Source organism: Serpula lacrymans (assembly GCF_000218685.1).
Source record: "Serpula lacrymans var. lacrymans S7.9 unplaced genomic scaffold SERLAscaffold_10, whole genome shotgun sequence".
Classification (NCBI taxonomy): Eukaryota; Fungi; Basidiomycota; class Agaricomycetes; order Boletales; family Serpulaceae; genus Serpula; species Serpula lacrymans.
Window position 1 is genome coordinate 367,463 of NW_006763299.1, and position 20,327 is coordinate 387,789.

The 20,327-nt window shown below is 46.6% G+C and overlaps 10 protein-coding genes across 10 annotated transcripts; 6 read left to right on the forward strand and 4 right to left on the reverse strand.

Annotated features, from left to right (window-relative positions):
* Window positions 1–92: 92 nt before the first annotated feature.
* Window positions 93–1,500, forward strand: SERLADRAFT_472605 (uncharacterized protein; the record flags this gene model as incomplete). The annotated part of the gene is made up of 4 exons (XM_007320646.1): window positions 93–654; window positions 719–951; window positions 1,005–1,122; window positions 1,187–1,500. 4 exons carry the CDS (start codon window positions 160–162, stop codon window positions 1,433–1,435), a joined length of 1,095 nt encoding a protein of 364 aa, XP_007320708.1.
* A 153-nt stretch (window positions 1,501–1,653) lies between these two features.
* Window positions 1,654–4,208, forward strand: SERLADRAFT_472608 (uncharacterized protein; the record flags this gene model as incomplete). Its single annotated transcript, XM_007320647.1, has 13 exons — window positions 1,654–1,982; window positions 2,039–2,137; window positions 2,193–2,296; window positions 2,350–2,418; window positions 2,472–2,529; window positions 2,580–2,673; window positions 2,732–2,807; window positions 2,860–2,984; window positions 3,037–3,099; window positions 3,156–3,421; window positions 3,478–3,782; window positions 3,834–3,935; window positions 3,986–4,208. The coding sequence occupies 13 exons, from the start codon at window positions 1,666–1,668 to the stop codon at window positions 4,066–4,068; spliced, it is 1,761 nt and encodes a 586-aa protein (XP_007320709.1).
* Window positions 4,209–5,123: 915 nt separating this feature from the next.
* SERLADRAFT_394945 (uncharacterized protein) lies at window positions 5,124–6,510 on the forward strand (the record flags this gene model as incomplete). Its single annotated transcript, XM_007320648.1, has 10 exons — window positions 5,124–5,249; window positions 5,298–5,322; window positions 5,374–5,427; window positions 5,482–5,505; window positions 5,565–5,757; window positions 5,820–5,889; window positions 5,998–6,037; window positions 6,088–6,127; window positions 6,191–6,302; window positions 6,353–6,510. The coding sequence occupies 5 exons, from the start codon at window positions 5,647–5,649 to the stop codon at window positions 6,197–6,199; spliced, it is 270 nt and encodes an 89-aa protein (XP_007320710.1).
* A 4,803-nt stretch (window positions 6,511–11,313) lies between these two features.
* On the forward strand, window positions 11,314–12,246 carry SERLADRAFT_472616 (uncharacterized protein; the record flags this gene model as incomplete). Its single annotated transcript, XM_007320649.1, has 6 exons — window positions 11,314–11,450; window positions 11,516–11,603; window positions 11,660–11,818; window positions 11,871–11,955; window positions 12,033–12,175; window positions 12,240–12,246. Coding segments are annotated over 6 exons (513 nt in total), but the record flags the coding sequence as incomplete, so codon positions are not given.
* Window positions 12,238–12,813, forward strand: SERLADRAFT_472618 (uncharacterized protein; the record flags this gene model as incomplete). Its single annotated transcript, XM_007320650.1, has 1 exon — window positions 12,238–12,813. The coding sequence occupies one exon, from the start codon at window positions 12,267–12,269 to the stop codon at window positions 12,663–12,665; it is 399 nt and encodes a 132-aa protein (XP_007320712.1).
* SERLADRAFT_440192 (uncharacterized protein) lies at window positions 12,786–15,258 on the reverse strand (the record flags this gene model as incomplete). Its single annotated transcript, XM_007320651.1, has 13 exons — window positions 12,786–12,868; window positions 12,921–13,016; window positions 13,082–13,090; window positions 13,169–13,452; window positions 13,504–13,835; window positions 13,890–14,020; window positions 14,071–14,146; window positions 14,198–14,291; window positions 14,346–14,403; window positions 14,460–14,528; window positions 14,578–14,678; window positions 14,734–14,832; window positions 14,897–15,258. The coding sequence occupies 13 exons, from the start codon at window positions 15,256–15,258 to the stop codon at window positions 12,786–12,788; spliced, it is 1,794 nt and encodes a 597-aa protein (XP_007320713.1).
* A 17-nt stretch (window positions 15,259–15,275) lies between these two features.
* Window positions 15,276–15,914, reverse strand: SERLADRAFT_472620 (uncharacterized protein; the record flags this gene model as incomplete). Its single annotated transcript, XM_007320652.1, has 1 exon — window positions 15,276–15,914. One exon carries the CDS (start codon window positions 15,876–15,878, stop codon window positions 15,597–15,599), a length of 282 nt encoding a protein of 93 aa, XP_007320714.1.
* A 169-nt stretch (window positions 15,915–16,083) lies between these two features.
* SERLADRAFT_472621 (uncharacterized protein) lies at window positions 16,084–17,617 on the forward strand (the record flags this gene model as incomplete). Its single annotated transcript, XM_007320653.1, has 5 exons — window positions 16,084–16,949; window positions 17,008–17,107; window positions 17,172–17,289; window positions 17,349–17,382; window positions 17,441–17,617. The coding sequence occupies 5 exons, from the start codon at window positions 16,350–16,352 to the stop codon at window positions 17,570–17,572; spliced, it is 984 nt and encodes a 327-aa protein (XP_007320715.1).
* Window positions 17,607–18,864, reverse strand: SERLADRAFT_472623 (uncharacterized protein; the record flags this gene model as incomplete). The annotated part of the gene is made up of 3 exons (XM_007320654.1): window positions 17,607–17,981; window positions 18,044–18,348; window positions 18,402–18,864. The coding sequence occupies 3 exons, from the start codon at window positions 18,707–18,709 to the stop codon at window positions 17,800–17,802; spliced, it is 795 nt and encodes a 264-aa protein (XP_007320716.1).
* Window positions 18,865–18,959: 95 nt separating this feature from the next.
* On the reverse strand, window positions 18,960–20,232 carry SERLADRAFT_451064 (uncharacterized protein; the record flags this gene model as incomplete). The annotated part of the gene is made up of 3 exons (XM_007320655.1): window positions 18,960–19,459; window positions 19,521–19,753; window positions 19,810–20,232. 3 exons carry the CDS (start codon window positions 20,178–20,180, stop codon window positions 19,149–19,151), a joined length of 915 nt encoding a protein of 304 aa, XP_007320717.1.
* Window positions 20,233–20,327: the final 95 nt, after the last annotated feature.

Below are 20,327 nucleotides of genomic sequence, written 5' to 3' on the forward strand. Positions count from 1 at the left end.
CAACAATGTAGAGTTCGAGTTGGACCCAGACCCCATTAGGAAGCGGGATTTGCCGAGTTCGCGACTGTCCAAATTTTTGGCGTGTTTGCACCGACCACGGACTCGGACGACGACAGTAAGGGTGTCGAAACAGCACTTGCATTCGTTCATAAAGTGCAAATGGGTCATGCATCAAAACGTTTATATTCCACGGCTTCAAAGCTAGCTGTATCCACCTCTCAGTTAAAGCAGTTCCCACCAAAAGAGGCCATCTTCAGAGGCGACTCAAGAAAACCTCATTTCTTTGACGCAGAGTCATGGGCTGCTTTACAACCTCCACCGACATCCTCTTTGACTGCATTCGCGCATCGAATAGGCCTTGGTACCGTCTTGACTTCTGCCGACGAAGTTCGACGAGCTTGCACACACCAGTCTTTTTTAAACCTCCATGCCAAATTCTACCCTACTAGCCCCGCTCCTCTAACCAACGCTAACCTTGCTACCATCGGAAACTCTCTATTGGGCCTTTTTGCTTCGGAATATATTCACGCGTCCTATCCGCATCTTCCGACACGGGTTTTGAAAGCTGCTGTCAGTGCTCATGTGGGGCCTTTGACTTGTGCTGGTGTAGCACATGAGATGGGTGCAGCGTCGCTGCTGCGATGGCATAGACAGGTACGAGTCAAATCATCATTAATCATTATCACGAGTACCCACAGCTAAATCACTTTGGTCCTAGCCAACTACACCCACTTCACCCGCTTTGTTACACTCTGATGCCCTCGCGTCAATACCACGAGCATTGACCGCAATGGTGTACCAAGAGCGTTCATTGAGCTCTGCTCGAAAGTTCGCGCAATCTTTTTTCCTCAGCCGGGATGTGGACTTGCGTAGCATGATAAAATTTCGAGACCCTAAAAGAGCCCTGACAGAAACGGTTGTCAAGTTCAACCGTGACCGGCCAAAATCTAGGTATGCGCCAGGTGTTAAATTTCGCTACTACGTTCTAAACTCAATATCTATAGATTACTCAAGGAAACCGGTCGTTATTCCAACTCGCCAATATTTGTGGTTGGTATCTATTCTGGTGCTGATAAACTGGGTGAAGGGTTCGGTAGCTCGTTGAAGATGGCAGAGTACCGGGTATGCGTGTTTTCTGTATATGCAATGGTTTATCTAATATGCCTTGGGGGCTTTTTTTTTCTAGGCTGCTGAAGATTCTCTCCATCGTCTATATCTTACGCGGACTCCATCTCACTTACTGCAGCTCCCATCGTCAACGTTCTCTTCGAGCCGAGGGAATGTTTATCATAGGAGTTCGGAGGAAGACTATGTTCCCGGAGAGCTTGGTGAAGCAGAGGCGTTGTATGCGAGCTCTGGACGCAGCAGCATTGTTGCACCGAAGCGACCTACATTAGAAGAGGAGGAGATGCGCCGGTCAGGGAGTGTTGTATAATACACAAGATCTAGTTAATAATCTGCATTGCTCTTGAATATTTACGACAAGGGTTGGAATCAATTATAAGAAAACCAGTGTATAGGTAATGGCATGATTGCCAGTACTTGTAACTTATAATAAGAGATCTGTTCTCGTGACCTGGACGTGTCGTGACGCGTCTGAAGGGAACGGCAAAATGGGGAATATCGGTTCGCCGTTCGCAATCTCTCCCTCTCACGACAATCATCATGTCAGACCCCAAGGAGAAAGCTCAACCAGCGACAGAACTCCTACCAGGTGCAGGATATCCTAAACCCAAGTCCAAATGCAAGTCAATCGCTGTAAAAACTGTGCTGGTTGCATTCGTATTCCTCGCATCAACCGCATTCTCTGCTCGGGGTGCTTTTCGTGAATTTCACCCAGTCAAGGCCAATGTTTGCTCCCAGGCAGGTGAACTTATTCCTGAAAAGAATGAAGCACTTTGGGAGAGTTTGAGCAAAATCTATGGTACGGAGGACTTCAAGATGAGGGCAGTAGACTGGCTCGGAGGAGCTGTTCGGGTTCCGTGAGTCAAGTAAATCAAAAATTTCAGCTTATCACCTTATCGTGTGATGACTTTAGCACAGAATCATACGACAAAATGGAACCCGTAGGAATAGATCCTCGCTGGGAGAAATTCAGTGCCTTTCACGACTATCTCCTTCAAGCTTTCCCTAAAGTGTACGTACATCTCACGTTCACCAAGACTCAAAGGCCATTTACCACTATTCATTAGTCACACTACTCTTGAATTGACTAAAGTCAACACTTATGGACTTTTATATGAGTGGAAAGGCTCAGATACTTATCTTCAGCCCATACTTCTTGCCGCACACCAAGGTCTGTAATCCAAATCATAGTGATTGATGGATTTCATATAAAAACGGCATTAGATGTTGTACCCGTTGAACCAACCACATATAGCCAATGGCAGCACGAACCGTTTTCAGGCTATTTCGATGGTCAGTCCTCCTTACACTTCAATCTCACTTAACGTCTTTCTTATCGGCCACAGGTGAACTCATCTGGGGTCGTGGAAGCTGTGATGATAAGAGTGGTTTGATTGGCATAATGTAACTCCCTTTCCTTATCGTGCTAAACATGTATTAAGCCTATAGCGAAGGTCTACCATCGAGTCTTTGTTAGAGCAAGACTTCAAGCCCTCTCGTTCCGTGGTTCTTGCTTTTGGATTTGACGAGGAGGCCAGTGGTATTTATGTAAATAACTTTCATGGCCATGAGCTTGACTACCGTCGCTGACATCTACTGTGTACAGGGTGCACAATCCCTTGCGGCTGCAATGCTAGAGAGATATGGTACTGATTCATTTGCAATGCTCGTCGATGAAGGGTGTGAGTCTCTGCAGCTATGGAAGGATAATATTATGTTAATGACTGCTTCCAGCTGGATACGGAGATCAGTACGGTCAAGTTTTCGCCACGCCTGGAATTGGAGAGAAAGGTTACTTGGATGTACGGATTGATGTCGCCTCTCCTGGCGGTCATTCCAGTCTTCCTCCTCCTCATACCGTGCTTCATGATCCTCTACTATCTATGTATCTCGTTAACCTTCCTTTCTCAGAGTATTGGGATGTTGGCACAACTTCTAGTCGAATTTGAGCAAAATCCGTTTGAGGTTCACCTGGTAAATTCGGATTTTTCCTATATTATCCATTGCAGTGGCTGACTTTTTCGAAATAGAGCAGGGATTCACCAACCTACAAAACTGTTCAATGTCTCGCTGCGCACGCTCCCGACCTACCCCCATCTTTGAAAAAAGAGATTCTAGAATCCGAATATTCTGATCGGGCGCTCAGTGCAGCTGAGAAGACTCTCTTCGAAAATCGGAAGTTCAAGAGCCTGGTTGGTACGACACAGGCCATCGACTTGATTCAGGGTGGAGTCAAGACAAATGCACTCCCTGAACAGGCGTGGGCTGTTGTCAATCACCGTATCTCTACAGAAAGGTTGGTGTTGAATGAGGAACACCTTTCGTTTTTGCTTACTCAATCGCGTATCGTAGCTCCATCGATGAGCTTAAGAACCGAGACACCGATCTGCTCCAATATCTTGCAGGCGACTTCAATTTATCTTACAGTGCTTTTGGTGTCTCCCTTTCTGAGGCCAATGCTCCCGCCTACGGATCGTTAAACTTGAGTGATGCCTGGGGTACAGGCTTAAAACCTGCACCAATCAGCCCGACTGATGGGGATGCCGCGCCATACAACCTTCTATCTGGTTCGATCAAGGCAGCATACAACTCTCATAGGAACATCGGGGGCAACGATAACATTGTAGTGAGCCCTGGCATCATGTCGGGTAACACTGGTATGCTACTTTCCACTTGGTACCATGTCCTTGTTAAATCCAATCTGTCAGATACTCGGTACTACTGGGACTTCACAAATCATATTTTCCGGTACGGGCACTCGAGGTCTGTAGGGGGCTCCCTACCCAGTGGTGTTCACACTGTGAATGAAGGTATGTACATGCTTTTTTTGATTGCAGCCTGAGTCTGATCTCTAGCGCAGCAATGAGTGCCGACAACTTTGTGGAGATTATTAGATTCTTTACAACATTGATTCTCAATGCCGATGAGTCCAAGCTCATTTGATACACTTGCTTCGAGGGTATTGGTAAATGTACTGTCCTTTCATATCACACAATTACGCTTGCCTGTACAGTAGTCGATACCGAGGTCTACCCTCCCTTGCCGACCTAATTATTGATATGACAATTGAGATCGATATAACCAAGGTCCTTGTTGACGAAATAGGCTGATATACTCCAGCCAACATACTCTATCATAAAAATGGAAACAATAGTTACATCTATGGACGTTTGTCCTCTGTCGGCCCTCTCCAAATTGACTGGTTATGAGTACACTTCATAAAATACAGATGAAATTAAAGCAATCAATGTGACAGTAATAGACGAGTGTGTTGAGTTAAGAAAAGCGTGGCATTAATTTGACTCCCGATGCTCTCAAAGCAGTTGCCCACTGTCTGCTTAGCGCATTTGGTTAATTTAGCTTGAACACTGAAACTTGCTATCTGGTGAATCAGATGGTGCAGGCGCTTGCAGATCGACGAAGGGTTTTGGAGGGGGGTGCTGAGAATGATGTGAGACATGTATGGTATGCCTAAGAATAAACTGGACTGACCCAAATCCAGAACGTGTGTCGAATGAAAAGCCGTGCTTTGTAGGTGTCTATGTTTGCCCTGGGGAGATATATCGCATGTACTGGGAAAATCTAGGGACTGTACAACATCAACTTGGACGTCGATATCTAGTGGACGTTGATATCTCCTTAGGGTGACGGATTGGGGATTGTTTGCGATAGGTAACACATCCTGATTGAAGAGTGTTCCAAGACCAACACGTACGATGATGAGAAGTGGAGTCGCTGTCTACCATGCTCAAGCTTTTAATCCAGTGAACACTGCAAACTTCAGAGAGAACTCACGTTCACTTGTACGGCTACCCCAGTCGCTAGTACACCTGCCACGTTACCAGCAAGGTACAGACAAACCAAGACGAGTGTGCAGCCCGTTATTAAAGCCCCCGACTCTATCACGATTAACGCGATACCTATGTAATCTGGGCCAGTTATAGCAAAAGTCTTTTTGCCTACTTGATAGAGACGATATGCAATGCTGCCTGTCAGACCAAAATTTATGAAAAAACCTAATGTCCAGCCTGATAACATGAATGCTTTGAAGTAATGCGACGGTAAATATGAAACTTGAGGAGTTGCAGGTTGAGAAAGATAGAATGCAGCTGTGCAAGCACAGACTAAGAAATATTAGGCCGAGTTTTACTTTCATGAAGGACAATGCCTACTTATATCGACCACCAAAGTAATTATCTGGGACCACTTTGTAAGAGGGATGAAAACCAAAATCAAAAATAATCTCACCGGTAATATGCATACCTTCCATCGATGACTGAATACTACGTACAACCTCCATATCTAAACGAGTGCGAGTGAATCAGTTTGGCTATGCATGTACCTACGGCTCCTTACCAACAACAAGTATTGCACCACTGCCTGGATAAAAAAGGGATTTGAGGCCAATATTCGGATGTATATGACAACACCCAACTAACATTCACAATATAGAACGTGAAATTGGCGACAAGTAAAGGGTTAAACATAAGATACGCGTCTTCTGTTTCAGGCTGGGACGCAATGATCGGGTCGGTGAATGCTTGGAGCAGCTGTAAGAACGATAGGATTGCATGTGCAGTGGCTGTTGTAAATAAAATGATGCTTGCAATGAGGAGTATTCTGCTCGAACTTCTGAGGAAATGGGGATCAATCAATATTACATCCTTTGGTTGAAAGCTTTGAACACAGTTTACTTGCGACGTTGCTCCCCGTGCCGTTTCAATAGCATGAAAAAACAACAACAGAAAAGCACAAAACTAGATTCGCGGTGATAATTAGGCTGGCGTTTTCAGGTGAATTAAGTATAATTACTTAGCACCTGACAAGAGATCACATGCTTAATAGGAAATTAGAGAGGAATAACAAACTTACCATATGAACTACATTCTATCCATGTAGATGTCAAGGTGACTGAGCAATCGGGGGTTCAGCCATTGCGACGATCGACAATGTATAGCCTACAAGTTTGAGGAAATCGGTACAACATGTCAGCTTTATACATCTGTGAGTTGCACTGCCCAATTAACACATATTTCTGGGCAGCATGTTTTTACTGGAATGTTACCTTGATTAGGCTGAGTCGAGGCAGGTGTCATGCAAGGTGTCGATAAACGTAGAGGACTAATTCTTTTCGAGTAACTCGGCCATTTATTACATCATCGGGCGTTTATAAAACACTGTAAACATATTTGCAGGTCTTGGAAACCGATATTAAGGAAGGTCTTACCGCTATCGTATTTGCTTGGTGGAGGTGGGACGCAGAAGATGCTGTATATCGCACCCAGTCCATGCTGTATGTCACAAATAGGTCTTGCATTTGGCTAGCAACCCTCACCGGTGCTCGCTGCCATAGTCGTGGAGCTTCCAAATCGTGTTTTTACGGACAAACTACTGGATATGCAGCGAGAGGACCTGTTGGTGATATCGATATATGGTCTGAGGCAGTGGGCAAAACATAATTCCAATGATCACAATGATCAACCACTCCCGACACGCACGACGATATTAATAAGCACTAGAGTAAGGGTCTGAAAGTGAATTAGCGTGAGGTCAGAGAGTATTTACACTCACAATCATTTGCACAGGTACATCGATCGCAATAGGGCTGATCACACTGCCTGCGATGTACACACACAGAATAATGGACATACTACTCGTCATTAATACGCCGGATTCGACCACAAACCGGATAGCACCTGTAGTCTGAGCGCTGAGCGGCCGAGTCGAACGGAAAACTCTCATTTTTTATTAGTAGAGGTCGTAGGCGATACTAAAGGTTCAACCAATCCTTGAACAGATTATAGGTCGTTATGACAGAACAATCACCCAGCAGGCGCTTTATAGGCTAGGTGGTCTTGTAAGCTGGTCTTGTCTCATAAGAAAAAAATACAAAGTACCGTCATTATACGCGAGGGCCAAGAATCAATATACCATATCAGACGTTGTAACCTTTCCGTGACTTTAGGTGCGTGCACGCCGGAGAGAACCTAGAGTTTTGCTATCCATACAGCATGTGCGTGCTGTACTTGAACTAGAAAGATGATCGCACTAAAAGGTAGATGATTCATAACTTAGGGCTTGGTCGGATTAGTCATCAGAGCTCTCTTCTGCTTGTACATCGACAATGACTGAGAATGACCTTTACAATCTCGAATTCCTGTCTCTCCTTGCAAAAATCACCCAAGAAATCGATAACCACATTGGTCTGAATGATAAAACTATCGCCGAATATGTCATCTCCCTCCACGACGCCTCAAACAGCCTCCTCGACTTCAAAACAAAGCTCAAAGATGCCGATGCTGACTTTTCAGAGTCTTTCATCGAAAATATGGATCGTCTTATCCTAAGCCTGCATCCGAAACATAAGAAGAAATCTGCGATCCTCGCAAATGGTGAAAGCAAGGTCGTCGATGGCGAGGCTGTCCTTGCTGAAACCGAAAAGCAAAAGCGACTTTTCCCAGGTCTTGCTCTACCCAACGCAGATTTGCAACCAGAAATAACGAAGGACATCCTTATGAAAGAAGTAGACGATCTAATGGCCCAGTTTGAAGGTGCGGTAAAGAAAACTAAGGCCAGGCCAGCGGAGCATGAGAGATCCCCAAAGAGACAGCGGATAAACAGAGAGAGGTCCAGGTCTCCTCCAAGGCGTCTGGATTCAAGTTCAGGAAGAGGTAGTGGATATAGTGACAGGAGACATGACTCGTCGTGGAGAAACGAGAGCAGCGGTAGAACTCAAGTGGACGATCGGCCTGTCTTATTCAAAATATACAATGGCCGCATATCAGGCCTGAAAGAATTTGGTGCTTTTGTTCAGCTGGAAGGGATAGCGGGTCGAGTCGAAGGTAACGTCGCTATTATATGCGTAGAAGCTGCTGGAGGCTAACTCGCGTTCAGGTATGGTACATGTTTCTAATATACAACAGGGAGCACGCGCAAATTCTGCCTCGGACCTTCTGAGCCGTGGTCAGTCTGTGAAGGTCAAGGTGATGAGCGTCGCAGGCACCAGAGTTGGTCTATCCATGAAGGACGTCGATCAAGCGTCAGGCCGTGACCTCACACCACACCTTCGCATCAAGTCTGAAGCAGAAATAGAAGAAGAGCGGAAATACGCTGCTCGGGCTTCTTCTGGCGCCAACGCACTACCACTTCGTTCTAGTGACCAGGCACCTGTACGGTCCGCTAAAAGACTGACGTCACCCGAGAGATGGGAAATTAAACAACTCATATCATCCGGTGCAATAGATGCATCAGAGTATCCAGATTTAGATGAAGATATCAGTAATCCAATGGCTCATGCTGAGGTTGAGGAGGAGCTAGATGTGGAGATTAGGGAGGATGAGCCGCCATTCCTTGCTGGACAAACGAAACGGACTTTGGATCTGAGCCCAGTCAAGATTGTCAAGGCTCCAGATGGTTCGTTGAATAGAGCTGCGCTTGCAGGTGCATCTCTGGCCAAAGAAAGGCGTGAGCTTCGGCAACAGGAAGCTAATGAACAAGCCGATTCGGAAGCCCGCGATTTCAGCGCACCGTGGCTGGACCCCATGGCCAAAGACACAGATAAAATGTTTGCTCAAGATTTGAGGGGGAACTTGAGAGGTCAAAAGGCAGGAGAGGTGCCCAAATGGAGAGAGCAGACATTCAACAAGGCCACAACGTACGGTGAAATCACAAATCTCAGTATACAAGATCAGCGTAAGAATTTACCCATATACAAGCTGAGAGATCCTTTGCTGCAAGCTATAGGAGAAGTACGTAGCCTTTTTTGATAGGTTGTCTACAATATAATCTTATACTTCTTTGCAGCATCAAGTCCTGATTGTTGTCGGTGACACAGGATCAGGCAAGACGACTCAAATGGTGCAATATTTGGCGGAATCTGGTTTCGCAGACCGAGGACGTATAGGGTGTACCCAACCCCGTCGTGTTGCCGCCATGTCAGTTGCCAAACGTGTGGCGGAGGAGGTTGGTTGCCGTCTTGGCCAGGAAGTGGGGTATACGATCCGCTTTGAAGACTGCACTAGTCCAGAAACGAAAATCAAGTACATGACGGATGGTATGCTGCAGCGAGAGTGTGTAATCGACCCTCTCTGTAGCTCATACTCAGTTATCATGTTGGATGAAGCACACGAGCGTACGATAGCCACCGATGTTTTGTTTGGTCTGTTGAAGAGTGGGTCACCCTCAGATTGATTCTAGTATGATTATTCACATAATTTTTTCAGAGGCTGTTAAACGTCGGCCTGATCTGAAGCTCATTGTCACCTCAGCAACATTGGATGCCGAGAAATTCTCCAAGTACTTCTTTGGCTGTCCTATCTTCACCATTCCAGGCCGAACATACCCTGTTGAGATCTTGTATACTAAAGAACCTGAAACCGACTATCTCGACGCATCTCTAATAACGGTTATGCAGATTCATCTTTCAGAACCCCCCGGTGACATCCTCCTGTTCTTAACTGGACAGGAAGAGATCGATACTGCTTGTGAGATTCTATACGAACGTATGAAGGCTTTGGGTCCCAAAGTCCCTGATCTCCTTATCCTTCCCATTTACTCCGCTCTCCCATCAGAAGTCCAATCTCGAGTATTCGAACCCACTCCTCCTGGTGCTCGTAAAGTGGTGATTGCAACAAACGTAGCGGAGACTAGTTTGACGATCCCAGGCATATACTATGTGATTGATCCTGGGTTCTCAAAGCAAAATGCATACGACCCGAGATTGGGTATGGACTCCCTTGTAGTGATGCCGATATCCCAAGCACAAGCGCGGCAGCGTTCTGGACGTGCCGGGCGTACAGGACCGGGCAAATGTTATCGTCTTTTCACAGAAGCAGCTTATCGTAACGAGATGCTTCCTACATCCATTCCAGATATTCAACGGACAAATCTTGCGCATACTATCTTGATGTTGAAAGCCATGGGTATCAACGATCTTCTTAGCTTTGATTTCATGGACCCACCCCCTGCACAAACAATGCTTACTGCTTTGGAAGCATTGTATGCTCTTTCAGCTCTGGATGATGAAGGTCTCTTGACTAGGTTAGGTCGTAAGATGGCCGACTTTCCTATGGAGCCTCCACTGGCAAAAATGTTGATTGCGTCAGTGGAACTGGGATGCTCCGAAGAGATACTTTCTATCGTCGCCATGTTATCAGTACAGAGCGTTTTCTACAGACCAAAGGAGAAACAAGGCCAAGCAGATTCTAAAAAAGCCAAGTTCCATCAGCCTGAAGGAGACCATCTTACGCTCTTGACAGTGTATAACGGATGGAAGGGAGCCAATTTTTCGAACCCATGGTGCTATGAGAATTTCATACAGGCAAGAAGCATGAGGCGAGCTCAGGATGTCAGGAAGCAACTGCTGGGAATCATGGATCGGTAGGTTTTAATGTATATTCTAGGTCGCTTGACTTCAGCTGACATTTACTTCAGCTACAAGCATGATATTGTGTCAGCTGGCAAGGATTACAATCGTGTTCGAAGAGCCATCTGTTCTGGTTTCTTCCGTAACGCAGCAAAGAAAGACCCTCAAGAGGGCTATAAGACACTCGTCGAAGGAACGCCAGTTTATATCCACCCATCCTCAGCTCTTTTCAACAGAAATCCCGAGTGGCTTGTGTACCATGAATTGGTATTGACGACACGCGAGTACTGTCACAATGTCACGGCTGTTGAACCAAAATGGCTCGTCGAGGTTGCGCCGCAATTCTTCAAAGTGGCGGATGCTAACAAGATCAGTAAAAGGAAACGACAAGAGAAAATAGAGCCACTATTCAATAAGTATGAAAAACCGGATGAATGGCGGTTATCAAAGATTAAGCGCAGTGCACGCTCGGTGTGTTATTTCCATTCTTTCAACTGCACATTTAATCTGACTTGTTCTGTAGAGTCAAACATTTGGTTAAGATTCAAATTTACTGGACATGTGTTATGTTTTGTATTTCTGGTACTGTAGGTTACGTCTCAATTCACAATTAGAGACACAGAATGGCACCAGACCGAGTTCCGATTTAGTTATGCGTACTTACAATGTCACACCAATCACACTATAGACTGTTAGTTGTGCCCGACAGTACGCCTGGTGTGGAGGGAGGTTTCACGGTTTAATTTTGATGTGAACAATACACATAGAAGGTACCAGGAATGCCAGAGATCAAACACTGGATAAAATCCCCACCGGAATATTCCGACAACCTCTTGTTTACTTGCAACTCAATCTATAGCTATCAGGCACTCGGGCTGGACGTCGTACCACTTAGCCTGAGAACTTTCATACTCTTTGGACGATCAGAGATGACTACTAGCACACCAGTTCAGACTGTTCAGTGAGTAGTAAGAGTAGTCCATTTCTGCTCATTGGGATAATAAGTGGGTGGTTATGAAAGTCTAGCCAGGACAACGATCACACCCGCGCTCGCATTTTACGGGACCATCTTCGCGAGGCTCTAAAAGATGATCCAGACGACGACTCCCTGCAGGTATGGCTCAGACCCCTTGATTCCCGCCATATTTTGTTGATCGGTTACCATTCAAGCAACTTGTAGATAGTCTGACAATCGCTTCGCTGCACCCCGTTGGAGAACCATCGAATTCTCAAACTAATGATGAGCTCACAGTGACTGAACAAAGCGTGCGATTTCCTGGTGCGTTGACGAAAGCTGACGTCCAGAGGGTTGTTCATACGAGCATGCTGGTGAGTAGCGGATCGTTTCTCTGTTGTGATGAATATTGAATGTTACATTCAGCTTGATACACCGTCGATGGACCGCCTTGAGGATGCACTTGGGTCGACTATGAAGGACATCGCAGACTTTTATTGGAGCCCAGCAGGTGCATGTCTTCTTCCACACCCGTGAACATATAACCTGAAGCTAATCACAAATATGTACTTGCCAATGATGTATCAGAGGTCCTCGACGACGATCCAGTCCAAAGAGCTACAATTTTACCTGAAACAATCATGAACCAGCGTGAAAAAATGGATGAATATACTGCAGAAATCAAACGTCGGTCGGACCGCATACATAAGCTCGTGACAGAGATAAACGAGGTGATTACATCCTTCGTCCTTGCAGGAGGATATTATTCACAGTCCCCCCTCTCCCTCCTCGTAGACACATCCACAGCTGCACGAAGAGCTGATGCAGTCTCTTACATCTCTTACCCCAAAGATGGAAAGCTCACGGACCGCATCCAACGAGTTGCTTGCAACAACAATCGAAGTGTCACTACTGAAACTCTCATTAATTCGTGCAAGTTCGAATCAGGCCCTTTATGGATTCACGTCATCGGCGAACCCACAGGCAAATATGATTCGGGCGCTCTCAGGGGCTCATGAGAAGTTGAAGAAGGACGAACGTAGACTGGAGCAAGAGGAGAGAAATGTAGACAAGCAAATCGCAGAGTATGAACGACTGCTGCAGCTAGTTGATGGACCACGAGGAGGTTTTGCACAAGTCGTGGATGACTGGGTGAGAGTTCAGAGAGAGAGCGAAGAGTGTAGGAAAGACTTGAGAAGACTTGGTTGGACTGGAGATTGAGAATCGCACATGCACTGGGAGCCATTCAAATAGAAATATGCATTTTTCCGCTTCGCTTATTCAACGTGTGGCCCCCTTCTACTTTACTAGACTCCTGCGGCTGCCTAGTAGTTAGTTAACTCATAACGAAAGGGATTCGTCACTGTTCAAGATTAGTTTGGTGAAGAAACGAATTCCTTCGATGACACTTTCCGCGCGTCTCGCTGTTCCTTCCATATCAACACATATCCCGAAGAGATGAACCAGATAACAGACCTTCGTTGATCGTATGAATACCAGCATAGACATCAGTGGCAGCTCCTGGCGAGTATCGGAATATATGCCGAGTGAGGTTCCAGTAAAATCTGGTATCTGGATACAAAAGGAATTCATTAGCCCTGCATCAGAAAACAAGAGTCTAAAAATCGTAAACCTACCAGTATTGCCTTTCAAGGAACACAAACAGATTAGCATCATAATCATAAACATAGTAAATATCTAGAGCATGATAGTAGGTAACATACCTAAGGAAAGAGAAGGGGCGATAACCACCCCAGTGGTATTGTAAAAAGTAGAACTTCCTATAGTGGCCTTGATAGTTCCCGACAATAACGAATAAGGTCCATATTCAAGAGGCGTGACTGGAGAAGGGTCTAGCGCAGTGTTGAAAGCATCAGAAAGGGTGACGACTCCAGCTTTTTCGTTTCCACGAATCGCAATATGTCCAAATGCGTTGAGCGTCATATTGAATTTTCTGACCGTAGGAGATAAAACGTCAACGAGATGTTCTTGTAATTCTGCCACTGAACTGATAGTTGCATTTAGTCGGGACCTGTGCGTTTCAGGCGAGGGATACTACCTGTGCTCCGCAATACGATGGTTTACTATAGCAGATGTCCGCTCTGGAAGGGCGTTCACTTTCACACCACCTTCAATGACGTCGACAGCTTGTGTAGTACCAAACATGGCGCTATATAACGGAGATGCTGCAAGGAGCTCCTCCTCCAACTGTTTGAGCGCTGCGTCGTCAGAGAGTGCTTCTTTGGCAAGACGCCGGATATCATTAGGATAAGTAGGTCCGTAGGTCGAGGTACACTGGATGGATGCGAATGGAGTGCCGGAACGCAATAGCTGGGATTCGTGAGGGTGATCTTCGATTTCTGTGACCAAGCGAGAGAGAATTCCAATACCCTGCAGTCTGACCTTAGCATAGAGCCGTCACGAATTTTGGAGCAAATGGCCTACTGTGTGAGGGGGAGGAACGCTAGAATGGCCGCCTGAAGTGGACACTTCGACTTTAACATCTAAGTAACCTTTCTCTGATATATCAGGTGAAGAAAACATAACTCCTCCTCCGAAAGGTATATCATTCGATCCTGGTAGACGTTGAATGATTTCACGTCAAGAGAGAATATCCAGAACCTACCTCCTTCGTCTACGAGCATGGCAAATCCATCTCGTCCATATGTGGTCTCTAGGTATCCCGCAATGTGACCTGCTCCCTATAGATCGATGAAAAAATATTTTTAGCCACAATTTTAGAATAGACTGACCTCCGTACCCTTGGATTCTTCATCGAAACCGGATGCAAGGACCACGGTCCTGGCTGGAGCAAAGCCCTTGCTTAGAAGGGAATCTATGGTGATGCTAACTAATTGTGATTAGTCGGAATCATAGCTGTCCAGGTAGTAACAATCGCACAGTTGTTCGATAAGGTCCGACTTATCGTCGCTACTACCACGGCCCCAAATCCATGTACCTGCTCATTGGTTATTCCCTCATGACGGCATTAGAATCTTAGAAGGACCCAAATACCATCATAAAGTCCAGAATACGGTTCGTGTTCCCACTGGTCAATTGTAGTCGGGTCAACCGGGACAACATCTGGTCAATCTCTTGAGTTTAACACATGACAGCGACAGAAAGTTAGTACCTTGATGGGCTGTTATGAGAATGGGCTTGGCGTTGGTCGAGCCTTGCCAATGAAATACAAGACCGTATGTGTTGACTTTGGTTACTTTCAGATTCTCGTACCTAGTAAAATGATTGGACTGGAAGATTTAATGATAGCCTAACTTTAAGATCGTACACAAGAGGAAATGTGGACTGAAAGTAGCTGTGTAGTACTTGAAAGGTTTCCCATCTCGGATCCTCTCCAACTGGGCCATTGTCATCATAGGACTCGGTTCTGTAAGATCAACACCACATTCAGCGAAACCGAGGTAGGATCTGAAACAAAGTAAAAGCAGTACGGGATTTGAATAGCGCCGGAGAAAGACTTGTACGTTTTGAGCTTGAAATCCTCGGTCGCATAGAGTGACTCTAGCTCGGCATCAAGGAGGACATGTTTAGCGGGATAAAGAGCTTCAAACTGAGGACATGCGCTGGAATTCACGTTGGGGGGCAGAGCACCGAGGATACTAGGATTATCGTTGCAGTGTCGGCTTGAGAAGAAAGAGGGCAAGCCGCCTGGTTCCCGATGCACCAACGAAAGCAGAGAGGATGCACTGATGACTGTCAGGATTGCGGTGCGCAGCGAGCTACTTTTTCGGGTGAATGGCGCGTGCTGACATGGATCTGGTAAGTCAGACAACTGAGTCTTAGATAAAGGCATGTGAGAGATCTGAAACTAGGCTTTTGTCGACGAGATATGTCCTAACGATGCTCAGCCGAGGAGTGCCAGTCACGGTCACCTGACTCGGGCCTGTGCAAGCGAGTAACGCCGGTATCGCCGACGCTGCCATTTGGACAGCTCTCATTTGCTGACATAATTACATGGAGGACCACCACAGTCGAGAGAGAGGAAACTTCGTAATGAGGGAAATCAAGATTCCAGCACCAATCTCGCCGCGTGTTCCCTTTCTCCCTCGACGGAACCCATCCAAAGTCAGAAAACCTTTCTTTTTCTTGCTTTCTCCACCCTCGCCCTTCCTGTCCTCGTTCCAGCTTTTTTCAGATCTCAGAACAAGCAGCGAACACACTCCAATGGACACAGACACCCAGAATATCGCTCAGGACCACTGCGCGCTTCAGCAGGCCCAAATTCTGCAACGCGGCTTCGCCCCTTTTCCAGCTTATCAACCGTGTGCTCAATGTATCACCGCCTGCGCCACGCAATGCAATGATGCTTGCCCTGTCCCCGAAATCACTTCTCAGTGCACTGACCAGTGTGTAATCGTTCCATGCGACGATCCAACACATGCTGCTCCAGAAGATACCTGTGGGCCAGAGCATCCGGGCCCAAGATGTGGACCCAATTCCACCGGCCCTAACTGTGTAAACTCTCCTGGCTTCGAAGAAATGGTTCGTGCTTATCTTTTATCTTTAAATACCCGGCCGTTAACGTCTTACCGTCAGCTGCAATGTTGCACTGACTACCATTCGTATTTCCACGAGGAAAAACCATATGAGACCATCCCTGAAGTCGTCAACTGGGATACATCCCTGGCCGACTTTTTGTGCGGGTGTAACGAGAGTCAACAAGCTGCTTCGAATCCACACGCTAACTTGGACCATGGTTTCGCGAACCCTATCTCAAGATCTGCTACTATCCATTCAGATTATCTTCCATCGGCAAGCTCGACATCGGCTTCCGATACCTCTACATTTCCTTCCCCCGCATTGGCTCCAGTCACTCCCTTCTTACCTTCTAGTGTCTCTCATGCCTTGCCCAGTCCTCTTTCTGCCAGTCAGCCCTGTCAATGTATGTGGGCGAACTGTGGAGCCGTCTTTTCCTCCCTTAGTGACCTTGTCGGTCATGTCAATCTTCAGCATCTCCGGATCCCACCAGCTCCACAGCCTAGCACATTGATGGACCCCTCATTTGGGATCGACTCCTTATCATGTCAATGGGGAGATTGTACCGCTTATCCTTCCCCGAGCTCTATTCCAGGCTCTTCCACGGGAAATCTACACGACAGCGCGACGTGCATATTGGCCACTCATCTCTTAAATGACCATCTTGGAATCCATAACCACGAACCATTCTCGGGTAACGTCCCAGTTACTGCTCAAACACAAGCTCCAGCTTTTCCAGACCCTGTCGAGAGCCTTGCCTCTCCGCCAGCGTCGTTGAATAGCGCTTCGCATTCGCCTAGTCCTTCACCACATGAGTGCTCCGGCACACACATTTGCCATTGGAAATCATGCTCCGAATCGTTCTCTTCTTGCGATGAGCTAACGGCGCATATAACCGCAGTACACATCGGGAGTGGCAAGCCTCACTATGATTGCTTTTGGGAGGGATGTACCAGGCATGGAGAGAATGGGTTCACAAGCAAACAAAAAATATCTAGACACCTGCAGGTGATTCTGCTTCTCGCCTTTCTCGTGGCACTGTATGTTGACATCTCGCGTACTACAGTCCCATACAGGTCACCGGCCGTTCCAGTGCACAGTGTGTAAACAGAACTTCTCAGAAGCTGCTACGTTACAACAGCACATGCGTCGGCACACTCAAGAAAGTTCGTATCGTTCTGACAACGGATTCTTTATTGTACTAACACATTCCCCTTCTTCCTATTAAAGAGCCATACGTCTGCGACTTCCCTGGCTGCGGTAAAGCATTTGCGATCACAGGTGCTCTGACTATTCATAAGCGAACGCACAACGGTCATAAACCGTTTAAATGTACATACTGCGAAAGGTACGTGCCGTTGATAGTCCAATCATAACCCCTTGGCGGCTAACACCATTGGTTCCCAGGGCATTCGCGGAGTCGTCGAACTTATCGAAACACGTAAGTTCTCGTCACAAGATCAAAAGCTTTGGAAATTTCTAACTTGCGGTTCACATAGTTGCGTACTCACACAGGTGCCCGCCCTTACACGTGTACTGCAGACGGTTGTGGGAAGGCATTCGCCAGGCCAGACCAGCTGGCTAGACACATGAGCGTACATCGGAAGAAGGGCGGCGGTCCCAAGGTATAGAGGACTTGAGAACGGGCCGTATAGAAGTATAATAGTGAAGGCGTGTATTTTTGCATTGAGTAGCTACACTTCATGACACCAATGATGTTTATTTATATCTTGAAGTGGCTCCTTTTTAGTAGGACCGATAAGCAAGTAAAAATGTAGATTTGCTTCATCAAAGATTATGTGGCGCTGGTAGAGGCTTATCCTGACGAGGGGTATAGTAGGTGTATTTAGCCATTGAATCACCATTGTCCGTCAAGCATGAGCCCACTGATCCCACTGATGACTTCTTCCTGGTCCCCTGATGACTCTGGTTCTAGTTCAGGGGCTTTTCGAAACGGCGTAGCTTGAGAAGATTCCGAAACAGGAACAGTCAACTCCACAGGTGCCAGACCTGAAGTTCTCCGAGTAGGAATAACTCTGCCTGCGAACCAAGTCAACATTTAGTATGCCATGTGTGCACCTGGATGAGATACATAGCCGTACCAAGCTTTTTCAAAGTGTCATATCCCTGGAGTCTTATTTTATCGAATTCCGGGTCTACAGATGAGCCTTCGTCGAGGGCCACGTAGTCAATTTTGTTTTTGAAAATGAAGTTGTCGTCTAATGACCATGGTGCGTCTGATATAACTTCGTCTACCCAACGACAATGTCTAAGTAGCTCGAGCCTCTCGATGTGCGGGTACTTTGGGAGGTTTCCATGGCTCTGGCACAGGTCATCTGAGAAGACGCCCACTGATAGGTAAACGTTAGGAAAGGAAAGCTTGGCCTGACGTAGTTGCAGCGCGTGTCTGGGAGAAGCCATCAAATATGATGAATGATAGCGTACCAGAATGGCACTTACCCTGCATTGAATGCGTCAAAAGCCCCGTCAACATACACGCGCACGGTCTTGCTCTCTGCCAGTGAAGGATAACCAGCACTCCTTCCAGCCGTCGTCGCGTCAATGCCCTTTCGCACGTATGATTGTATGTCCGAAGCAGCCAAGCGTGCGGTATTGAACTTCTCTTTGGCAGCTCGTAGGGGTGGGGGTTCATATATGTTTTGAGTCGGAATATGGCTCAGGTCTGCTATGCTGGACTCGAGAGACCTCTGACCGGGATTGGATATAACATCGTAATCCTCATCACTCATAACAGAGCAGTTATCCATGGCGTCTGAATTGGGCAAGGATTCTGCGAATAGGCTATAGGACACTTGGGACGAGCGTTTGTTTAATGACTGCGATGATAACAGTGGCTGAATATGCAAAATTCAAAACACGAGGCGCATAGCTGCGAGCTAACGGCGCAAATGAAGGGTCGTCCGAGATCACAAACAGGGGAAAGCAATTTAAACCTCGTGTGAATTCCGAAAACGGAAGGTAGTGTTCAAATCCCCAGAAACGAACATCCAATCATCGCTGCAGACATATGTTTCATGTACAGAAAAGACTACAAATACAAGAGCGCTTAAGCTTTAATGGAAACGTCAGGCATAGACCTGGCATAAACTTTTAACTCCTTCCTGGAAAAAGTTCCAGTGATCAGCCACCCATTGTTAATCCATTATTCTTCAAACCGGAATACATATCGCAATACGGCGAGGGGTATCACAGGGGTGGAATGGTTCCAGGGAAAAACGCGGGGCCGCCTTTATTTTCATTGTACCACGAACTGTCATGGGCTATGAGAATTTGCACCCTGGGGACATTCAAGAGAGACCCAATGCGACGAATGGTTTCGGCAGCATCTTCCTTGTTTGCGTGGGAGCACTGAATATGACCGGCTGCATCTAACCTAACCGCAATCTCCTTCTCACCCGTCACCAGCCTGAAATCGTGAGCTGAATCACCGGCTAAGAATATCCATGCTCCATCAGCAGAGGTGCGCGCGAAGATGTTAACATGTCCAGCCAGGTGGCCTATAACCAAAAACAAAATAAGCAACTACTCCAACGTCGAAAGTAAGATAAAGGGGATTACCTGGTGCATCCACGATATACATACTACCATCTCCAAAATAGTCGAAAGTACGAGGGAAAGGTCCGATGGAAGTAGCAAAGTCTGATAAGGACAAGAACCGAGTGCGATCCAATGGTATGGCATTTTGTACGATCAGAGAAGTAGGATCAGACAGATGTCCAGAATCTATGATGCTGCGGCACGCTCCTCCAACTACGAAAGTTGCGTTTGTGAAAGGCGCAGAGTCGCCTATACTGTCATTTCTCAGGTGTAAAATTCTGAAAACATAGTTGAAAGATTCAGCACTTACTGGTCCCAATGAAGATGACTTAACACAACCGTCTCCACTTGTCCGGGCAGGAACCCTCCCTTGCCCAGCGAGTCCGGAACTGTTTCATCGACATTTACAGGATTGAACTTCTTAATCCTTGCTTGAATAGAGGGTGGATAGCTTTCCACGTCGCGACGTATTCCCAGATCAAAAACTAGGTGAGCCCCAGTTTTGGAGTGGCGAAGAAAGAAACAGAGCGAAGGACAACTGATGACTTCTGACGGTGGGACTCCAGTGACAACATATTCCGAGGGTATCGCGAGAATGCCACCCTCAAGGGCAGAAACGTTCATAAAAGCCTGGTCAGAGGCAGGAGGAGGAAGTTTAATGTCTTGAGTCACTTCAGCCATATTGCTTGAGTAAGGGATTCTGTAGGGGTATTCGATGGTTCAGAGCTGAGGTACCTTTTCGCTAATCCTTGCTAGCGGGCTATATTTATCAGACTAGCGCCGCCAAGGACATCGTGACATCGTGAAATCCCATACTCTTATCTTCGT